General features: G+C 36.7%; 1 protein-coding gene and 1 non-coding gene across 3 annotated transcripts in view; one reads left to right on the top strand and one right to left on the bottom strand.

Moving 5' to 3' along the window:
* The window catches only part of RMI1 (RecQ mediated genome instability 1), a 29575-nt gene that overhangs the window by 2759 nt on the left and 3799 nt on the right, over nucleotides 1-23017 (bottom strand). Inside the window, exons 2-4 of one of the 2 annotated variants that reach the window (XM_043565364.1) lie at nucleotides 20983-21043; nucleotides 9349-9440; nucleotides 5686-8301 (exon numbers count right to left, since the gene is read on the bottom strand). In XM_043565364.1, the coding sequence (XP_043421299.1) occupies nucleotides 6387-8294 (1908 nt within the window). In that variant the 5' untranslated portion in view covers nucleotides 8295-8301; nucleotides 9349-9440; nucleotides 20983-21043 and the 3' untranslated portion in view covers nucleotides 5686-6386. Of the gene's footprint in view, nucleotides 1-5685; nucleotides 8302-9348; nucleotides 9441-20982; nucleotides 21044-23017 lie in introns of those variants that run through there. The other variant, XR_006294910.1, reaches the window with a different exon arrangement.
* Nucleotides 14721-14823, top strand: LOC122475493. The gene has a single exon (XR_006295191.1). It is a non-coding gene; the product is annotated as a U6 spliceosomal RNA (small nuclear RNA).

The following is a 23017-nucleotide window of genomic DNA, read 5'->3' as shown; positions in this document are numbered from 1 at the left end:
GAAGTCCAATTTATCTATTTTTCATTTGGTTGCTTGTGCTTCACATATGTAAGAAATGACTGCCTCATGCAAGGTCACAGAGACAACTATGTTTTCTACCAAAGAGTTTTATAGTTATAGCATTTAAATTTAGGTATCTGATGCATTTTGAGTTAATTTTGGGATAGTGTGAGGGAGAGATTCAACTTCATTCCCTGGCATAAGGCTATGCAGTTGTCTCAACATCATTTGTTGAAAAGACTATTAGTTCTGTTCATCAAATAGATTCAACTATTTTAACAAATACAGAGCTATTCAGATTTTTATTTTTTTAGAAATGTCTACACACAGGGGCACCTGGGTGGCTCAGTTAACTGTCCGACTCCTGGTTTTGGTGCAGGTCATGATCTCACGGTTCGTGAGTTTGAGCCCCACATTGGACTCTGCGCTGATGGTGCAGAGCCTGCCTGGCATTCTCTCTCTCCCTCTCCTGCTCACGTGTTCTCTCTCAAAATAAATACATAAAACTTGTTTTAAAAATTTTTTTTTTAAAAAAAGGAAGAAAGAAAGAAATCTCCATACACAGAGTGGGATTTGAACTCACAACCCTGAGATCAAGTCACATGCTCTTCTGACTGAACCAGCCAGGCACCCCCTAGATTTTCTTATCTGTATTTTTTCAGGTACTTGACCACTTCATCTAAAATTTTAAATGCAACAACATGCATTTATTCATACCTTCTTGAAAGATTTTTAATGAATGCAGAAGCAGTGAGTGATGTCTCCATTTCATTTTTTTTTAAGTTTTATTTAAGTAATCTCTATACTCAACACAACCCCAAGATCAAGAGTCGCATGTTCTTCTGAGTCAGCCAGCACCCCTCCATTTCATTTCTGATATTTGTTCCTTCACACTTTTCTCATTTGTCTTGCTGTGGATGTCTTCTCAACATGACTCAACTTTGTTAATTCTAATATGTTCACTTTCTATTCCAATAAATTAAGCTCCTTCTTCCCTCTTTGTGCTTTAGTTTTTAATAACTTGAAGCCATTCATTGACTTTTAGCTTTTATTCCCTTGTAATAAATAGTCCCCTCTAAGCACAGCTTCATCTATACATCATGAATTTTGATGTTTTATTTTTATAGTAAAAATTTTTCTAACTTCTGTGATTTTTTCCTTAACTCAAGATGATTTTGGAGTATGTTTTGTAGTTTCTAAATATGGTATTTTCCAGCCTTTTTCCCCCTAGCTCATTTTCCTTTTTTAAGTAATCCTTATGACCACATGAGGCTCACGACCCTGAGATCAGTAGTTGCATGTTTCACTGACTGAGTCAGCCAGGTGTCTCCTCCTTATTTTATTTATGGTCAGAGAATGTACTAAGATTGATAATTTTTTGATTCTTTAGACTTCCCTTCTGTTAAGCAGGTGATCAACTTTTGTAAATGTCCCACATGTAGATGAAAAAAACATGTATTATACATTTGTCAAATACAGTAGCCTACACATGGTGGTTAGGGCTCCTGTATTTTCTATAACCATGCCAACCTTTTTTCTATGACTGTGTAATCTATGACTGTGTATTTCTCTTATTTCTTGTGATAAATTTAGAAGCTATAGAATTCTATAAATTTAAAATTGCTAAACCATTGTGGCGAATTAGTCCTCGCATGATCAACTGTTTCTCTGAGTTTTTTGCCTGAAATTTTGATATTAATATAGCCACAGCAGCTTCCATTTAGTGTTTATATGTCTACATCCTTTCACTTTTCACCTTTCTGTAGACACTTTGGGTCTCTTTTGTGTATAACTGGGTTGTATCATTATCTGAAAATGTCTGTAACTGGAGGACTTTACTCCATTTACACTTACTGCAATTTCTGATATATTGGGATTTAAACATACCACCTTAACAATTGTTTTCCTTGTCACTTTTCCCGGGTTTTCAGTCTTGCTTTCTTTTTAGGTTGAGTACTTTTTTTTCCCGTTGTTCTATTTTATCCCACTAGTATATAGTAATATACCTTTACAAATCTTTTAATGTGGTTACCCTAAATATTACAACATGCAACTCTGAATATTCAAGTCTAATATAAAATGATGGCTTAAACCTTTCCTCAGACATAATGACTTTAAAACTTTTCCATTTATCCTCCTCTCAATTTACATAACATTGTTTTCATGTACTTTAGTCCTATTTTCTTTTTAATGCTAAAGATACTACTTTAGGTTTAATATCACTATATATATATATATATATATATATAATTTTTTTTAAGAGAAAAAGAGAATGCATGAAAGTTGGGGAGGGGCAGAGGGAAAACGAATTTTAAGCTCCATGCTCTGCATGGATCAACACCTGAGCCACCCAGGCGCCCCTGTTTTAAAATCACTAACTTAAACCCCCATATTTACCCTTTCTGTTATTCCTCATTCCTTTTTTCATCTCCAATCTTCTATCTGGCATCATTTTCCTTCTACTTAATGACATCATTTTTGTGGTTAGGAAAAATTTCTCACTTTTTGTATGATATGTTATTTTTTTAATTTTAGAGAAAAAGAGCATGCATGCAAGCAGGAGATGGGGGGGAGGGAGACAGACAGAGACAGAGAGAGAGAGAGAGAGAGAGAGAGAGAGAGAGAGAGAGAGAGAAAGAGAGAGAATCTCAAGCGGGCTCCATGCTCAGCGCGGAGAGTAGGAATATTAATTTTACCTTTCACACTCTTATTATTAACATTCTTGCTTGGTATAGAAATCTAGATTTGCAGTTATTTTAATTCCATCACTTTGAAGATGCCATTCCATTGTCTTCTGATTGCCACTGGTTTTACGGTCTGTTATCATGTATTTGCTCCTTTGGAACATGCCTCATTTCTTCCACTGCTCTAGACTTTTCCCTAGTTCTTAAAAATGGTAATATTTTGGGGCGCCTGGGTGGCGCAGTCGGTTAAGCGTCCGACTTCAGCCACGTCACGATCTCGCGGTCCGTGAGTTCGAGCCCCGCGTCGGGCTCTGGGCTGATGGCTCAGAGCCTGGAGCCTGTTTCCGATTCTGTGTCTCCCTCTCTCTCTGCCCCTCCCCCGTTCATGCTCTGTCTCTCTCTGTCCCAAAAATAAAATAAAATAAAAAATGGTAATATTTACATAATTATGACTTTCTCTGAATGTATCTTGCTTGAGGCTTGTGGCACTTCCAGAACCTACAGTGTAGGAAGCCGGACCCCGGTGCCAGGCTGAGACCGGGTGGAGCAACAGCTCCCTGTTGACTCAGCCAACCCGGTGGTTCCCCCTCCCATTCCCCCATTTGCAAAGGCATACAAAAGCCTTGTCAAGGCTGAGAAAGTTAATTCCTGAAGCCTGTGGTCTGTGGGTGTTGGCAGTAATGTTACCCCCCTTTTCTACCCCAGGTCAAATAGAAACAAACATGGGAACTGTGTTTTGCTAGCAATCTATCAACAAGGTCTTGTTGTGACCCATTTAAAAAGTTCACAAGGTACACAGAACTAAATGGTTTGGCTGGCAGCGATCATGTGAAACCTGTTCTTAGAATGACCTGATCCATAAGAGTCTTATAAAAGATTGTGTACAGCAACAATAAAGCCGTCACTTGGGCCATCAGCCCAGGGGACCCTCCTATTCCCAAACTGGCTTCTCTTCTCTTTTTTTTTCTTACATTCCCCTACCCTCAGGACCCTGATCTCGGTGTTTGTTGCGACAGTCGCAACACTACAGCTTGATGATTTTCATAAAATTTAAAGGTTTCTTAAGAATTAACTTCAAATATTGTTTCTTGTCTTTCTGGAACTGCAATTACATTAATGTTGGCCCATCTCTGTGTTATATTCTTTTCTGGTTCTCTCCCATCCTTTGGACTCTCTATACATTATTCTGAATTTTTTTTCTTCTGTCCAAACTTAATTCACAATTCCTTCAGCTATATTTCATCTGGTGTTAAACTCGCTCACTAAATTCTTAATTTTAGCTTTGTTTTTATTTTTTAAATTCCTAATTCTATACTGAATTTTATCCAGAATTTAACAGAATAAGAGAGAAGCAATAAGTACAGTAAAACATACATAATATTAGTCTGTACAATGTACAGGATGGCATGAAAGTAGGCAGGGCAATTTAACACTTCAATGGACACCTAAAGCTTAAGTTAAGTTGGAAATCGTATGAAACAGTTTGAGAAGGGAGATCACTATGAGCTTGAGTATGAAAACATGAAGTATATTCCCCCACATGTTTGGGGAATTACAAATTGATATGACTAAAATTTAGGGGCAGACTAGGTAGGTGGAGAATAATGGAGGAAGACTAAAAAGAAGGCAAGGGCCAGATCACAGAAGACCTTACATACTAGATGAAGAGTTTATACCTCACCCTATAAGAAGGTTAACAAAGAAAAAAACGGTAAATTTATTCTAGAAAGGTCATTCAGGCAGACTTATGGGAAAAGGTATGAGGACAAAATAAGGCACAAATCAATTAGTAAATCTACTGGAATATCAAAGCCAGAGAAGACCAGAGCCAGAATCACAGCACCAATACAGAAGGATGGACTAATATGGTAAAGTACTGTACCCAGTCTTCAGGGACTGAATATGAAAAGGAAATAAGGTCTAATCCCAGCTTTCAAGCACTAGTCAGAGATAAGAGTACCACAGAACATTTAGAAGAAAGATAGTGTAGGATAATGCCATCTCATTTAGATCTCTTCTAGTAAAAAGGCTATGCAAGTATACAGAAGAGGTTACTATTAGAGCACATATCAGTAAAATCTGTGTTGTACCTTGAACTCTGATTATCATCCTTCAAATATAATAGCAAAGATTTTTAAAATATTTTTTATTACATCTATACCATATTTACATATAAGTATTTACCTTAACTTCTAGATATTTTCCTATTATGTTATTTTAATTAAAACAAAACCATGTTTTCTCTTACTTAAGTATTTGATTAAGGTTTTAAAACTCAAGACACTTTAGGGGCACTTATTTGGCTCAGTTGGTAAAGCATGCAATTCTTGATCTCAAGGTAGGGAGCCCAAGCCCTACACTGGGTGTAGATCTTATTTAAAACAAAACAAAACAAAACAAAACAAAACAAAACAAAACAAAAACTGGGGCACCTGGGTGGCTCAGTTGATTAAGAATCTGACTTTGGCCAGGTCATGACCTTGTGGTTCATGAGTTCTAACCCCATATCAGGCTCTATTGTCAACATGGAGCCTGCTTCTGATCCTCTGTCTGTGCCCCTGACCAGCTCATGCTCTCTCTCTCTCTCAGAAAAAACATTTAAAAGAAAAAAACTGAGAATGTTTTAAGTTTGCAAAGACAAAAGATTAATAAAAGTAACTTTACCTTTCAAATGTGACTTTAAAAAAATTTTTTTAATGTTTATTCATTTTTGAGAGACAGAGAGAGACAGAGCATGATGAGCAGGAAGGGGCAGAGAGAAGGAGACACAGAATCCGAAGCAGGCTCCCAGGCTCCGAGCCGTCAGCACAGAGCCCGACGAGGGGCTTGAACTCACGAACTGCGAGATCATGACCTGAGCCGAAGTTGGACGCTCAATCGACTGAGCCACCCAGGCACCCCTCAAATGTGACTTTTTAACAGCAAAATAGAAAAGTGGTAAACCGTCTCCATTAAAAAAACAAAACAAAACAAACAAAAAAAAACAATACTCCCAACAAAATTAAAGGTAAGCTTACATGTTGAGCTAATTCAGATAGTACATAAAGACATGGACAACCACCTTATTTTAACCCCCCCAAAAAAACTATTTACTGAATCTTATATTCAAGTTTTCCATATACAATTCGAAATAAATTATCCTTGAAAATAAGATGTTTAAACCATGCAACATAATCTCTGCAAGTGTACCTAGTTAATATAATATTTGCCTTAAGTATACCAGACAAATATTTACAAAATAAAAACCAGCAGAAGTATTTTTGTATCTGAGAGCCTGACATTCTAATCCACTGGATTAACATTGTTTCCTAAGTATAGTAATATAAAAAAATCTCTTTGGGTACTCAACACATTAGAAGTACAACTATCTATTTATAATTGCCAACTTCCAACAATATGACACCATCAGTAAACACCAACACAATACTTTAGCAATCGTTATGTGAAATGACAAGTGAGAAACAAAACTCTCAATAATGATGGGTCACCAAATTCTTTCGTCTAACAGTTATTATAAAAAAAATTTATTTAAGAAACCTAAATACACATTCATGATTAAACATTTTAAAATTAAACTAAAATGTTATAAAATTTCCTTTTTCTCTTTTACAAAACAAAGTCTCAAACATAAAAGGTTAAATTTAATGTTAAATATTTCTTTTTTTTTTTTTTGGAATTGTTTTCTGATACTATCTTAGTAAATTATTTATTCAGCCGCTTTTTTAGGTTCTCAAGGTGTTCCATTTCAACATCCTGTAATGCCAGTACTATTGCTTTAGACAAGGAGGGATTAAATGAAATCGTCATTAGACAACACAAATCTATTAAATCTCTCTGACACTTCTGCAAACCTTCCAGGAACTTTTGGTATTGAAGAGGATCCTTTTTTAACTGTTTCATTTCTGGTACTGAAAACCCTATCAGACTAGTAAGTATCTCATCCACAAAGTCTACATCTAGATATCCAGTACCATCAGAAATCTTTGCTGTTATACTCCAAATGCCACCAGAACTTGAAAGATTTCCAGTTAAGGTTACAATAAATGCTTTGACCTTCACTGTTGTAACTTCCTTTGGTTTGCTGGCCATTAGGACAGACAAATAGATAAAGGGCGGAGAATACAAATCCATGGCAATAGAAAGATTAGTGTTGTTCTCTGATGGTCTTAAAGAACGAGACTGTAAATGATGATCATTTTCATTAGAAATGTGTGAACTCCTTTTTGGTACATAATTTACCAGCTCTCCCTTTGATATTTTATTTAAGGAATGTCCATCTGCACTGCTGAAGGTTTGTTTTACTTTATTACCTGTCTCTGAGTCCTTATCTTTATTTGTAAAATCATGGGGTAGGGGTACATTACTATGAACTGAAAAAACGCTACTGTTTTTGTCTTCAACAGATGGACAACTAAATAATTTGTCTTCATTAGTCACTTGTTCGGATACATTTTTTTCATTCCAATTATGGTTTCCACTTTTGTAAATCAAAGAAAAATTATTTGGAGTATTAGGTTTATGTAAAAATCTCTCTATGCTTTCATCTGGGGTTCTGTTCAAAGTCAATGGCTGTAATTCTTTAGTCTTCATTTGTTCTTTCTGGACAGTTTCTTCTAAAAGCAAGGCCTCCTCCAATGAAAAGTCATCTAATTCCCCATCAGTGAAATGCATAGGTTGATTTGGTTGTTTCTCCTTTGGTTTTGGAGAAATAATATGTCGTGATTCAAAACTTGACTGTCTTGTGGGAACAGTATTTGAGGAACTACCTGTGCTGAAGCATCTTCTTTCTAAGGAGGTGTCATTATTTGCTGCAAGCTCATTTTCATCAAGACTTGCCAAGAGTTCTTCATCAGAAGGTCCTAATGCAGGATCCAGAACATCTGTAATTCCAGGGATGGTCTGGTTACAATTCTTTGGTATGACTGAAACTACAGGATCAGGTTCCCCAATTAATCTTGCAAGTACTTTTTCTTGGGCATATTCCTCTGAAAGGGCATCTACTTCTCCTCCCAAAATCTTCACATTTTCTGGTTTCAATAAAAGAACACCAAGACGGAAAGAAATGTTTCCATAAACCAAAATTTTTGTACCTGGGGCAAGATCACTATGAAGAGCTGGAATAGACTGATATTCCATTCCCTGCATTTGTACAACTCCATCAGTTAGTTGTAACATCAACATTCGTGAAGGCTTTGCTTCCCAAGGTTTTAGGGTTACTTGTGTTTCAGCTGTAACTAAGTCATTCGTTGTATTCTTTCCTCTCAACTTTTGTATCTGGGAATATGCAGGTTGACTTACATCAACCAATGAATTAATCTGCAAAGCAAAAAATCCATTGAGTTCTCCTTTTGGAACTTCTAAAATGTCGTCAGGTAAAACAGGATGTTCCAAATCTCTCAGGTCAGTAAGGAGCCACTGCTCAAACACTTGTTTATTCATTTGTGCCTGACTCAAATTAACATTATCATTTTCTTCTTGGATCCAGTTAATACAAGCTTCCAACCACATTAGAGGTACTTTAACATGCCACGTAGCTAAAAGCCAGGTTTCAACTCTTAATGCAATATTAGTTACACTCATTTCTTTTAAAATAAAAGAAATATTATGCATGTATTACCTGAAAACAAAAAACAAAAAAAATTATGATAATTCAGTATATTTAAATACAGTTTCTACAATTCTCTACAATGCACAGGTATAACCACACCCTTTAGATTTTTCTCTCTTCAACATCTTAAAATTCTTTGACTTTCTACATGGCCAAAATTCAAATACCACAAGTAATCCGATTATATAATGAGAAAAGCAAAAGGTTTGAGACAGATATATTTCGATTTGAAAGCTAGGTCTGTCAAGTTACAAGTTCTGTGGCCTAATACAAATTTCTTAACTTCTCTAACCCAGTTTTCTCATCTGTAAAATGTCAATACCACCATTTATCTTCCAGGGTTGTTGTGAAGATTATACAATTAACATTTGTAAAGCATAATGTCAGACCTATGAAAGATACTCAGTAAATGGTAGTTATTATATTAATAACCAGATTCTAATCATTTAAAATTTAGTCAAGAAACAATAGTCGCTAAGGTTGTTTTCCTATGTATAATTCATGTTCTATTAAAATGTTTACCATTAGGGTGCCTGGGTGGCTCAGTCAGTCAAGCACCCAACTTCGGTTCAGAACATGATCTCAGAGTTTGTGAGTTCAATCAAGACTGCGTCAGGCTCTGTAATAACAGCTCAGAGCCTGGAGCCTGCTTCAGATTCTGTGTCTCCCTCTCTCTCTGCCCCTCCCCTGCTCACAATCTATCTCCCTCTCTCAAAAATAAATAAACATTTTTTAAAAATTTAAAAAAAAAAACACTTTACCATTCTGTTTGCCCATTTAGCACTTAAATATGTGGTCTATGCATAAAAATATAGTAACAATAGACTCTGTGCTGATGTAAAGTATCTTATTTGTTTCACTAAATAAAACTCAACGGTCCTTCCTACGAGATACGAGATAAACGTACTTCTGATTTCTCAATATAAAAGCAGTAGCAAAACACTATTAAACACCAATTAACACTGTGTTCACAAAAGTATATTTTTTCTCCCACAGATCAAAATATCTAAGAGTTAAAATTTATAAAAGTTTCAACATGTCCACAAGAAAACTTACCATTTGGAACAGGAACATATAGGATTTGATGATAGGATTTGGAACTGGTTGTTCAGTGGAGTAATTGTAACCTCTACTGTTCAGAAATGGCCCTGGGACAAGAAGTGGTAAGGGTTATAAGGCAAAGCCACAGAAAGAATCACTGGTCTATCTGTATGAGTGTTAAGAGTTTGGTGGTATGGTTTTGGGGGTTCCTATTATCAATCAGGGCAGAGTAGAGGTAAAATAATAAAAACATGAGGTTTTGAGTGAGCTAAATAGAAGCAAGTGACTATGAGAAATTTACACACTCCCTCTTAGTGTATTTCTTTATCTATATGCTTAACCTCACAGGGCTACTGTAAAAATTAAAGATAGGAGAGGATGGCCCACAGGGCACTGGCACAGGCACGTATCTTAGGCAGCTGGGTCAACTGACCCAAAGGGAAGATCCAGCTGAACTCCGCATCCCTACCACCATGACCTGTCAGTCACAGGGTTTACAGCAGCTTCTGTAGGCTGAGAAGTGGGTGCCCAGAAAGTGTCCAAGGTCCACATGCAAAAGAAATGAAAGCTGAAGCAGGCAAAACCAACTCAAGCTGAAACAGAACAGTACAGCCTACAGAGAGAGAAAAGTGTCCAAGGCCGAGGACACTGTGGCTCTGGGATCCCATGGTAGTTGCAGCAGTGGAGACGGCCCAGGAGATGATGACCATCCTCTAGACCTAATTCCAGCAAAACAGGGATGAAGTCCTAGATAACCTCTCAGACTTTAAGACATCAAGCAGAAATCCATGAAAATTACCACATAAATGGACAGGAGAATAAGAAAGAAGTGCCTATTCAAAGGATTGGAATTTTACATGCCTTCATGGAATATGAAATTTTAGCAAAGCTTGAATTATATTCTCATGAAAAGGCATTAAATTATTTCTGTATATTATACAGTAGGTCCTTTCAGTTTTTGGAGAATAACAAATCTAGCTTCTTTATGTGAACTTAAAGCTTACCCTAATGTACAACATGGTGACTATAGCTAATAATACTATCTGTATTCGAAAGCTGCTAAGAGAGTAAATCTTTTTTTTTTTTAATTTTTTTAATGTTTATTTATTTTTGAGACAGAGAGAGCATGAACAGGGAAGGGTCAGAGAGAGGGAGACACAGAATCTGAAGCAGGCTCCAGGCTCCGAGCTGTCAGCACAGAGCCCGATGCAGGGCTCAAACTCACAAACTGTGAGATCATGACCCGAGCCGAAGTTGGAAGCTCAACCGACTGAGCCACCCAGGCGCCCCAAGAAAGTAAATCTTAAAAGTTCTCATGACAAGAAAAAAAAAAATCTGTAACTATATAAGGTGATGAATGCTAACTATTAACTAGACTTACTATGGTGATCATTTTGCAATGTACACAAATATCAAATCATTGTTGAACCATTGAAACTAATATAATGTTTGTATCAATTACACTTCAATTTTTAAAAGACACCACAAAAGCTTACTGAAAGACTTCATTTTTTTACCTCATGTCTCTTAGAAATTTAATGAGTATACATTGTCTGGTCCCCTATGTCTTTTAGCTTAAGCAACATGTATCAATACTGACTTGTTCTTTATTAGATGTAGTTTTAAAAAAAATGTTTTTAAAAAAGAAAAGGGTTTAATGTTTTTTCCCCCAAAAGTTTTTTTTTTTTTTAATTTTTTTTTTTTAACGTTTATTTATTTTTGAGACAGAGAGAGACAGAGCATGAACGGGGGAGGGTCAGAGAGAGGGAGACACAGAATCTGAAACAGGCTCCAGGCTCTGAGCTGTCAGCACAGAGCCTGACGCAGGGCTCGAACTCACAGACTGCGAGATCATGACCTGAGCCGAAGTCGGACGCTTAACCGACTGAGCCACCCAGGCGCCCCTCCCCCAAAAGTTTTTCTTAAGGGTCAGGGGCTTTATCTATGAGAAAGTAGTAAATAGTTATTTGTAACCTGTGTTAAGCAGCAGACAGCCTTAAAATAGTCTTTTCCACCTAAGAGTTAGAACAATAAATACTAGCCTAATTGTTTGGGCTGCTTTTAGTTTCTCTTAATCAAAATTACTAGACGACAGAATTCAAGAACTGGCTACCCGTTATTTCTTGGTATGCTGATAATCATTTAAAAGTAAAGACTATCGTGCAAAATAAATAAATAAACAAAACAAAACAAAACAGATGGAAGAGCCACTATATAATCTAGTGGTTCAGAATACAACTCTGGAGCCAAATTACACTTACAAACTCTGTGACCCTAAACAAGTCGTCATGTTATTAACAAATGGTTAAAATTTAAAGGAGTTATAGTTGTGAGGATTACATAAATAACATTTTAGAGAAGGAGCTAAAAAAGGTTATTATCATTACAGAACTAGTGAATCTTTACAGTGAAGAAAATGAGAATATATACATATTTTTTTAATTATTGTGATAAAAATAGACCATGTAAAGACTGATTAGAAGACTCTTTAATAAAGACATTTAAGACTATGGCATCCCCGGGGCTCCTGGGTGGCTCAGTCGGTTAAGCATCCGACTTCGGCTCAGGTCATGATTTCGCAGTGAGTTCGAGCCCCTCGTCAGGCTCTGTGCTGACAGCTCAGAGCCTGGAGCCTGCTTCAGATTCTGTGTCTCCCTCTCTCTCTGCCCCTCCCCTGCTCATGCTCTCTCTCTCTCTCCCAAAAATAAACATATATATATATGTATATGAAAAAAGAAAAAAGAAAAGACTATGGTATCCTTATCACAAGTCACAGAGACTGCTTCTGGGCTGAGGGACACCAGAGTACCTCTGAAGTGGAGGAACCATGCTGAAAATAAGGGGGACAAATAAATTCTTAAATCCTAAATACTGAACACACACTACTCTCTACCCTACAAAGCACCCAGAAATACCAGCAACTACACTCTCCTAGAAAGACTAGAAAATCTTTCTCTGGGCAATCTTACTACCCTAAAAGAAAAGACCTAAAGGTTCTCCAATTAAACAGCCCATTTTGAGAATGCATCTAAAGACTCAGAGTTTCTTTTCTTTTTTTTTAGTGTTTATTTATTTTTGAGAGAGAGGGAGAGAGTGCAAGCAGGGAAAGGGGGCAAAGAGAGAGAGAATCTCAAGCAGGCACCCCACTGTCATAACAGAGGCCAATGTGGGGCTCAAACCCACAAACCATGAGGTCATGACCTAAGCCAAAATCAAGAGTTGGACGCTTAACAAACTGAGCCACCCAGGTACCCCAGACTCAAGAGTTCCAACCAGCCTTCTAGTTCCCTTCCCTTAACTGCAACAAGACATCTGAGACAATCTTTTTTAAGCATTTCTTTTTTTTTTTTTTAATATTTGGGTTTTTTTTTGAGAGACAGACACAGAGTGTGAGTGGGGGAGGGGCAGAGAGAGAGAGAGAGAGAGAGAGAGAGAGGCACAAAATTTGAAGCAGGCTCCAGGCTCTGAGCTTCAGCACAGAGCCTGACACAGGGCTCGAACTCAGGAGCTGTGAGATCATGACCTGAGCCAAAGCAGAACACTTAACAGACTGAGCCATTGAGGCGCCCCTCTATGACAATCTTGTAACAATAGGCAAATTAAATAAAAAATGCAATGAAATGACTATGAAGAGAGACAAAAACTCCAAAAAAGCTATTTTTAATATCATCAGAAAGATAATAATATCCAGGTAATAAAAATCGGATTCTGTAACAAGAAATATTCATAGGACAAAAACAACTCTTAGAAATTTAAAATGATGGGGCGCCTGGGTGGCGCAGTCGGTTAAGCGTCCGACTTCAGCCAGGTCACGATCTCGCGGTCCGGGAGTTCGAGCCCCGCGTCAGGCTCTGGGCTGATGGCTCGGAGCCTGCAGCCTGTTTCCGATTCTGTGTCTCCCTCTCTCTCTGCCCCTCCCCCGTTCATGCTCTGTCTCTCTCTGTCCCAAAAATAAATAAAAAACGTTGAAAAAAAAAAAAAAGAAATTTAAAATGATAGCAGAAATGAAACACAGTACACTGAATGGAAGATAAAGTTAATAAAATCTCTTCCAAAAGTAAAACACTGATTTCCAAAGAAATCAATGAAACACAAGGAAAAAAAAAAAAAAGTCCCGTAAGTCTAACAGACTAGGAGTTCCAGAAACACGAAAAAGAGAAAACAAAGGAGGGAGAAGGAAGGATTAATCAAAGAAATAAATTTACAATTTCCAGGACTTAAAGAAAAGAGCTTCCAGATGGAAAGAGCCCAATACAGTGAATAAAACAGACACGTAACAAGGCATTATATTTATGAAATTTTAGACAGGGACAAAGATGCTGCAAGCGTCCAGAAAAGGATGACAAATATCAATGAAAGCAAACGGTTTTAGATTTCTCAATAGAAGCTAGAAGGTAAATGAGCAATTCCTTCAAATTTCTTAATGAAAATTATTTCCAACCTTCTACCTAGGCAGACTATCAATCAAGTATGACAGTGAAATTAAACATTTTAAGATCAGCATTGTCTAAAACAATTTTTGTAAAGGAGGATGTGCACTGCACTATTATAACAGAAATAAACCAAGAAAGAGGAAGAAATGAGAGGAAAGGCATTATAGCAAAAAGTATGTGCGCGATGTAAAGGCAAACAGCCCAGAAGGTCCAAAGAGAAATTATTTTTCAAGAAGATAAATCCTGTAAGACCACTATTTCCAGGATCTCACGTCTTTTTCTTGCTTTACACTTCTCTTAGAGCATCAGTATATCTCAATATAGGGGAGAGATAAAAGTAACTGTAGGAGTTAGGGGTTAAACTGATAAAAATATAGAGAAAACAAAACAAGGCCATTCAAGAGAAAAGAAAATGTACTGGAAAGATAAAGCAGTACTACTATACTACTAAGCTTAGTTACAAATAACGTATGTGTTCATAACAGACCCTCTAAATACTAACCTGACAAAAATTTTAACTTAGCTATACAGATTTTTTTAATTTTTTTAAAAAGTTTATTTATTTATTTATTTTGAGAGAGCGAGCAAGCATAAGCAGAAGAGGGGCAGAGAGAGGTGTTGTACACCTGAAACTAATGTAATATTGTGTGTCAACTATACTCAAAACAGAAAAAAAACTAATGGTATGAAAGACAAAATACTGTCCCCCTGAGATCAAGAATAAAGCAGATGGGGGCACCTGGGTGGCTCAGTCAGTTAAGTGTCCGACTCTTGATTCCAGCTCAGGTCACAATCTCACGGTTCATAGGATCAAGCCCTACACCAGGCTCTGTGTTAACAGCACAGAGCCTGCTTGGGATTCTCTTTATCCCTCTCTCTCTGACCCTGCTTGCACATTCTCTCTCAAAATAAATAAATAAACATTAAAAAAAGAAGAAGAAGAAGGTAGACATCGAACTCACTTCAGCACATATAATAAAATTGGAATGATACAGAATATTAGCAGGGGCCTCTGTGCAAGTATGACATGTAAATTTGTGAAATGTAAATTTTATGAAATAAATGTAAATTTTATGAAATAAAAACTAAACAACAATACACACACGCAGATGTCTACTCTCAACATTTTAACATTTACAGGAGGCCCATGTGAGTGCAATAAAGAAATAAAAGGTTTATAAGTTGAAACAGAAAAAAAAAAAAATAGCATGCAGAAAGACATACAGACCAATAGAACAGAATACAGAAGCCAGAAATAAACTCTCATAAATACAGTCAAATAATCTTCAACAAGGGTGCCAAGATTACACAACAAAGGATAAGGTCCTCAGTAAATGGTGCTGGAAAAACTGAATATACACATGCAAAAGAACAAAAATGGACCCTTATACCATAGTCAAAAATTAAAATGGAGATCTAATGTTTATTTTTGAAAGAGACAGAGTATGAATAGGGGAGGGGCAGACAGACAGCAAAACACAATTCACAGCAGGCTCCAGGCTCTGAACTGTCAGCACAGAGGTAAAATGGAGATCTAAACATAAGACGTAAAATTATAAAACTATTAGAGAAAATATTGGAGGAAAAACTTCAAGACACTGAAACAGGCAATGATTTCTTGGATATATCACTAAAAGAACAAGTAAAATCAAAAACAGACAAATAGGACTACATCAAACTCAAAACCTGTGTAGCAAGAGAAACAACAGAATAAAAAAGCAAGCTACAGAATAGGAGAAACATTTGGAAACCATTATCTGATAAGGGGTTAATACCCAGAATATATAAAGAAGCCAATAACAATAACAAAAAAAAATTTAAATGGGCAAAAAACACATTTTCCCAAAGATACACAAATGGCCAACAAGCATATAAAAAGATGCACACCATCATCAGAAGGGAAATGCAAATCAAAACTGCAATGAGATATCACATCACACACCTCAGAATGGCAACTAGCCAAAATAAAACCACAGAAAATAACAAGCGTTGGTGAAGATGTGGACAAATTGGAACACTTACCCACTATTGGTGGGATTGAAAAATGGCATAGCAGCTATGGAAAACAGTATGGAGGTACCTCAAAAAATGAAAAATAGAACTACCATATGTCCAGCAATCCCGCTTCCAGGTATATATCCAAAAGAATCAAAAATAATCTTAAATAGATATTTGCATACTCACATTCACCGTGGCATTATTCACAACTGACAAGGTATAGAAGCAATCTAATTGTTCAACAACGGATGAATGGGTAAAGAAAACATGGTATATAGATAAGAAGGAATATTATCTAGCCTTTAAGAAAAAGGAAGAAAATCATGTCATATTGAATAACATACATTAACCTTAAGGGAATTATGCTAAGTGAAATAATCTAATCACAAGGGACAAATACTGCAAGACTCCACTTACATGAAGTATCTAACGTAATCAAACTCATAAAAATAGAAAGTAGAACTGTGGCTGCCAGAGACAGGGGAAGGAAAAATGGATATGGGATCTCATTCATGCAAGATGAAAAAGTTACAGAGATCTGTTGTACAACAACGTGTATATAGTTAACAATATCATAATTGTTAAAATAAAAATTGCTTAGAGGATGGGGTGCCTGGGTGGCTCAGTCAGTTAAGCGCCCAACTTTGGCTCAAGTCATGATCTCACAGTTCATGAGTTCGAGCCCCACGTCAGGCTCTGTGCTGACAGCTCGGACCTGGAGCCTGCTTTGGATTCTGTGTCTCCCTCTCTCTCCGCCCCTCCCCCCACTCTCTCTCTCTCAAAAATAAATGTTAAAAATTTTTTTAATTGCTTAGAGGGTAGGTGTTTTCCACAATAAGAAAAAGAGAGGGAAATCAAGAAGGAAGAGGAAAAAAAGAAAATTACTCCTAAAATAAAGATAATATGAATATTTATCAAGAAAGCACCAAAGAATCTACAAAATAGCTACATCGCCTAATAAATGAGTTAGCAAGATACATCTTTTTCCTGCTCCATTTTTCACACTTTTGTGCTTTTTGTTGACGATTTCACTGTTTAAAATGGTCCCCAGCATAGTGCTTGAAGTGCTGTCTAGTGTTCATAAATGCATCAAAGCTGCAATGTGTCATATGGAAAAAAATGAATCTAACAAAAATACATGTAGGATATTTACCCTGAAAACTACAAATTACTGATGAAAGAAATCAAAGACGACCAAAACAAATGAAGAGACCAGCTGTGTTGAAGACTCTATCTTAAGGTTTCAGTTCTCCCCAACTGATCCAGAGATTGATTCAGTGCAATTCCATTCAAAATCCCAACATCTGTTTTTTGTAAAAAATGACAAGCTAAGTCTAAAATTCCTAAGGAAAGGCAAAGGAACTGGAATAGTCAAGATAATTTTGAAAACAAAAAACGAAGTTGAAGGACTCACACTATCTGATCTCAAGACTCGGTATAAAACTTCATAATCAAGACAGGAAGGTATTCGCAAAAGTATTAACACAGAAAATTAATGGAAAGACAAGACAGTCTAGATATAGACCCACACATAATATGGTCAATTGGTTTTCTACAAAGTTGCAGTGACAATTCGATGGAAACAGGATAGTCTTTTGAACAACTGGTGATGAAACAACTGGACAATTCATATGCAAAAATATGAACCTCAACCAATACCTCACACTATATATAAAAATTAACTCTAAATGAATCATTGACCTAAATATGAAAACTAAAACTATAGAAAAGCTATGAGAAAAGTTAAGACAAAATCTTTGTGACCTTGGTTTCTTAGAAGTTTTCTTAGGGAGGGGTGGCTGGGTGGCTCAGTCAGTTAAGCAAGTGTCTTCTGCACAGGTCATGATCTCATGACTTGTGAGTTCAAGCCCCGCATTGGGCTTTGCAGTGTCAGTGCAGAGCCTGCTTGGGATTCTCTCTCTTTACCTCTCTTTCTGCCCCTTCCCCACTTGTGCTCTCTTTCTTAGAGTAAATAAGTAAACTTTTAAAAAAGTTTTCTTGGGGACAACAAAACTATAATTCGTAAAAGAAATTAATGAATTGGGCTTTATCAAAATTTTAAAATTCTGCTCTGTGAAAAACACTGTAAGGAATATAAAGCCTTATCGGGGTACCTGGGTGGCTCAGCCGATTGAGCATCTGACTTCAGCTCAGGTCATGATCTCATGGTTCATGAGTTCAAGCCCCACATTGGGCTCTGTGCTGACAGCTCAGAGCCTGGAGCCTGCTTTGGATTCTGTGTCTCCCTCTCTCCCTAGTCCTCCCCCACTCATGCTCTGTCTCTCTCTCTCTCCTTCAAAAATAAATAAAAACATTTTAAAAAAAATTTTTTAATAAAAAAAGGAATAAAAAGCGTTATCAAACTCAACACCCAAAAAACAAATAATCCAGTGAAGAAATGGGCAAAAGACATGAATAGACACTTCTCCAAAGACATCCAGATGGCCAACCAACACATGAAAAAATGCTCAACATCACTCATCATCAGGAAAATACAAATCAAAACTACAATGAGATACCACCTTACACCTGTCAGAATGGCTAACATTAACAACTCAGGCAACAACAGATGTTGGCGAGGATGCGGAGAAAGAGGATCTCTTTTGCATTGCTGGTGGGAATGCAAGCTGGTGCAGCCACTCTGGAAAACAGTATGGAGGTTCCTCAGAAAACTAAAAATAGAACTACCCTACAACCCAGCAATTGCACTAGGCATTTATCCACAGGGATACAGGTGTGCTGTTTCGAAGGGACACATGCACCCCCATGTTTATAGCAACACTATCAACAATAGCCGAAGTATGGAAAGAGCCCAAATGTCCATCGATGGATGAACGGATAAAGAAGATATGGTGATATATATATATATATATATACGATAGAGTATTACTCTGCGATCAAAAAGAATGAAATCTTGCCATTTGCAACTACGTGGATGGAACTGGAGGGTAGTATGCTAAGTGAAAGTAATCAGTCAGAAAAAGACAAAAATCATATGAATTCACTCATATGAGGACTTTAAGAGACAAAACAGTTGAACAAAAAGGAAGAGAAACAAAAATAATATAAAAACAGGGAGGGGGACAAAACAGAAGAGACTCATAAATATGGAGAACAAATTGAGGGTTACTGGAAGGGCTGTGGGAGGGGGTTATGGGCTAAATGGGGAAGAGGCATTAAGGAATCTACTCCTGAAATCATTGTTGCACTATATGCTAACTAATTTGGATGTAAATTTTAAAAAATAAAAAATAAAAAGAATATAAAGCCACACACATGCGACAAACCACAGACTGAGAGAAATAACTGACAAAAGAGTTGTACCCAGAATACAGAAGAACTTATACTTAAAATTTAGTAAGAAAACAAACTTATTTGGGGCATCTGGGTGGCTCAGTCAGTTACATTTCCAACTTTGGCTCAGGTCATGATCTCATGGTTTGTTAGTTCGAGCCCTGCAGCAGGCTCTCTGCTGAGTCAGCACAGAGCCCACTTCAGAAACTCTGTCCCCCACTCTCTCTGTCCCTCCCCTGCTCATGCGTATGCACTCATGCACTCTCTCTCTCTCAAAATTAAACATTAAAAAAAAGAAAAAGAAAACAAACATGAATAAAACATCTGAATAGACACTTCACCAAAGAAAATATGCAGATAGCAAATAAACCCATTAAAAGATGCTCAATATTATTAGACATTAGGGAAATGGAAAAGTAAAATCACAGCTGATACTACACATCTATTAGCAATGCTAAAGTAAAAAATAACTGAGCATACCAAAAATTAGAAATTTCCATACATTGCCAGTGGGAATACAAAATAGCACAGCCACTTTGGGAAACAGATAAGCAATTTCTTACAAAAACACACACTTACCATATAACCCAACAATCACATTATTAGGTATCTACTCAAGAGCAATGAAAACTTACATTAATTAAAAATCTCTATGTGAATGTTCACAGTAGCTTTATGGCCTCATGGCCCAACAGTAGCATGTGTGACTGCATAGTAGCTTTAAAACCCACATGTCCTTCAACTGGTGAATGGATCAATAAATTATGGTACATCATTGCAATGGAATACTATTCAGTAATAAAAATGAATAAGCTACTAATAGATGCACTATCATGGACAAATGTTGCTATTTATAGACTGTGTCCCCACCAAAACTCATATGCTGAAACTCTAATGCCCAATGTGAAGGTATTAGGCATAGGGCCTTTGAGATGCGTTTAGGTCATAGGGTAGAACACTCATGAAAGAGATTATGGCTTTTATAAGAGCTCCCCACCCTATCACCACCACAGAGCTACCTTGCCCCTTTCACCATGGGAAGTTACAGCGAAAAGATGGCTGTCCATGAACACAGAAGTGCGTCCTCACCAGACACCAAAACTGCTGACACCTTGATCTTGGACTTACTTCCCAGCCTCCACAGAAGTAAATTTCTGTTGTTTCCAAGCCACCCAGTTTATGGTATTTTTGTTAGAGCAGCCTGAACAGACTAGGACAAATGTCAAATGCAGTATGTGAAGTGAAAGAAGCCAGACAAAGACTGTACAATTCCATTTATATGGCATTCTGGAAAAAGCAACACTAGCAATAAAAAACAGTTCAATGGTTGCCCAAGACTGACTACAAGGGCATAAAGAAATGTGGGCGGTGATGAAGCTGTTCTATATCATGATCTTGGTAGTGATGATGATATGCCTATGTTTGTTAAAACACACAGAGATACACACCAAGAAAAACATAAATGTTACTGTATGTAAATTATCTCAGGGTGCCTGGGTGGCTCAGTCGGTTAAGCGTCTGACTTCAGCTCAGGTCATGATCTTGCAGTTCCGTAAGTTTGAACCCCATATTGGGCTCTGTGCTGACAGCTCGGAGCCTGAAACCTGCTTCAGATTCTGTGCGTGTCTCTGTCTGTCTGTCTGTCTGTCTCTCTCTCTCCCTCTCTCTCTCTCTCTCTGCCCCTCCCCCACTCGTGTTCTCTTTCTCTAAGAATAAACATTAAAAAAAATTTTTTTAACTTACTTCAATAAGAAAAACTGAAGGTAAATACCAAAAAACTAGAAATATAACTTTCAAACAAGCTGAGGAAAACAAAGAAAACTAACAGAAGGCACAAACAGCCAACCACCATAAATAGAGACAATAAAATGGTAGAAACATGTCTAAATATACCAGCAATCGTAACGAATATAGATGAACTCACCTGTTAAAAGATACTCTCAAAATGAATAAGCCAAATCCAGTTGTATGCTTAAAAGACAGACCTAAAACAAAATAACATCGAATATAAAATTAATTAAAATAAAGGCATGTTAAAATCAAGCATGATTTCATGAAGCCATAGCTTAGGGACATCTTCAAGACAGAGAGATCTGTACACCTGACCCTTGAATACAGGTTCCAACTACGCAGGCCCATTTTTATGCAGATTTCTTCCAATAATTATAGAACTGTAAATGTATTTTCTCTTAAACTTTCTTAATATTTTCTCCAGCTTCCTTTACTGTAAAAATACAGTATATACAGTACACAAAATATGTGCTAACTGACTACTTCTGTTATTGGCAAAGCTTGTGGTCAGCAGTAAGTTAATGGTAGCTAATTATAGGGGAGTCAAAAGTTACAAGCAGATTTTCAACTAGGTGGGGGTCAGCATCCCTAATCCCAGCTCTGTTCAGGAGTCAACTGTACTTACATAACCTGATTCCAAAGTGCCATTTGATTGCATCTGTTGTCATATTTTTTAACCTCAAAAATTAAGCCAGATCCATGGGTCTTAGGTATGCTCATTCAGTAAGTTACCTATTTCCTCCACTAAAATTTAAACACGACAGCACTGGCAGATGGGCCTAGTATAATTTGCAAAGGTGTTGTATTAATATAATGATAGTCATTAAGTAAACGGAAATCAGGACAAAGAGTACTTTCAGTTGAGTTATAAATTAAGTGAATTATCAAGCATAAATGCCACAATTACAATTAAGTTGTTTGCAGAATGTTTTGTACTATAAATCACTCTGGGTACAGTATACATCCCTAAAATTATTACAGTATATGCAGCCATATAACACAAATGGCACGTTCTAGCTGAACCTGTTAAATAACAGGAGATAATTTTATGGCTACTTCTAGGAGAAGGAAGGAAAAAATGGGAAAGGAAGAAAGATGGCCTGGCTGTGAATTGAAAAGGTCAAGGCTGGACAGGAAATGAAATGAACAAGGATGAATTTCAGAGACATCAATCCTGGATCCCAGTAGGTACAACTATATAAACAGAGATAAAGATAAAGGTTTGCTGAAAATAAAAGTTAAAACCTATCTGTAAGAGGTTTAGCTTTTTTCAAAATACTTTTACATCTGTAGTATTACCTAAACCTCAAAATAACATGATAGAGTAAGTTCTGTCATCTACTTAAGTGAATAAAACTGAAGCTTGAAGATTAAGACATATTAAGATCATGTATCAAAGCAGGCCCAGAACTAGAACATAAGTTCTTCTAATTTCCATTCTTATGCCTTTTGCTAGACCCTGTTGATTTATGTGAAAAGGGAAAGTATAGCCAGTCCCTCATTTATATACAAAATCACACTTACAAATAAAACACATAAAAAAGTCATTCTATAAGAGCACTGTACTGCTGTTATAATGAACAGACTTTTTTCAGATCGCATTTAAGTAATAAGTTCCTCTAGTGCATTATAAATTATTTCACGTACAAAGTCAAGTGAAAGAAAAACTTAACATCACCCACTGCATCTATCTTTATGACAGCTTTAAAACAACAGTGCCATGGTTAAGTAATACTTTTCCTTTGCTATAACTACTAAAATACCACATAAAACAATTTCAAAATTTTTAAAATTACAAACTGGTATTTTAAGTCTTATGTATCCATTTATTTTTTTCATTTTTTTCCTTATTTCAAACATGTACCTCCTTGTTAGTGTTGTTGAACATGGCAAGCGACAAACTCCTTTTAAATGACAGTTGGGACAAATTCTGAGAAACACAGCTCAGTGAACCACAACTAAATTGTTCTATTAACGTGTGACAGTCCTAATTAATAATTCTCTCCAAGTACTATCCTCTAGGATTTAAATCTCCACTTCTCAAGCTAATTGACATACTATAATTTTATAATAATATTACCATACTAGGCAAAGAAAAAAATTCTGATTAAAACCCTAAAAGATAACCAAGACATATATAAAACGCAAGTAAATGTGATGAGATACTT

This window comes from Prionailurus bengalensis, chromosome D4 (assembly GCF_016509475.1).
Source record: "Prionailurus bengalensis isolate Pbe53 chromosome D4, Fcat_Pben_1.1_paternal_pri, whole genome shotgun sequence".
Taxonomy (NCBI): Eukaryota; Metazoa; Chordata; class Mammalia; order Carnivora; family Felidae; genus Prionailurus; species Prionailurus bengalensis.
This window is presented reverse-complemented; position numbering and strand designations above follow the sequence as displayed.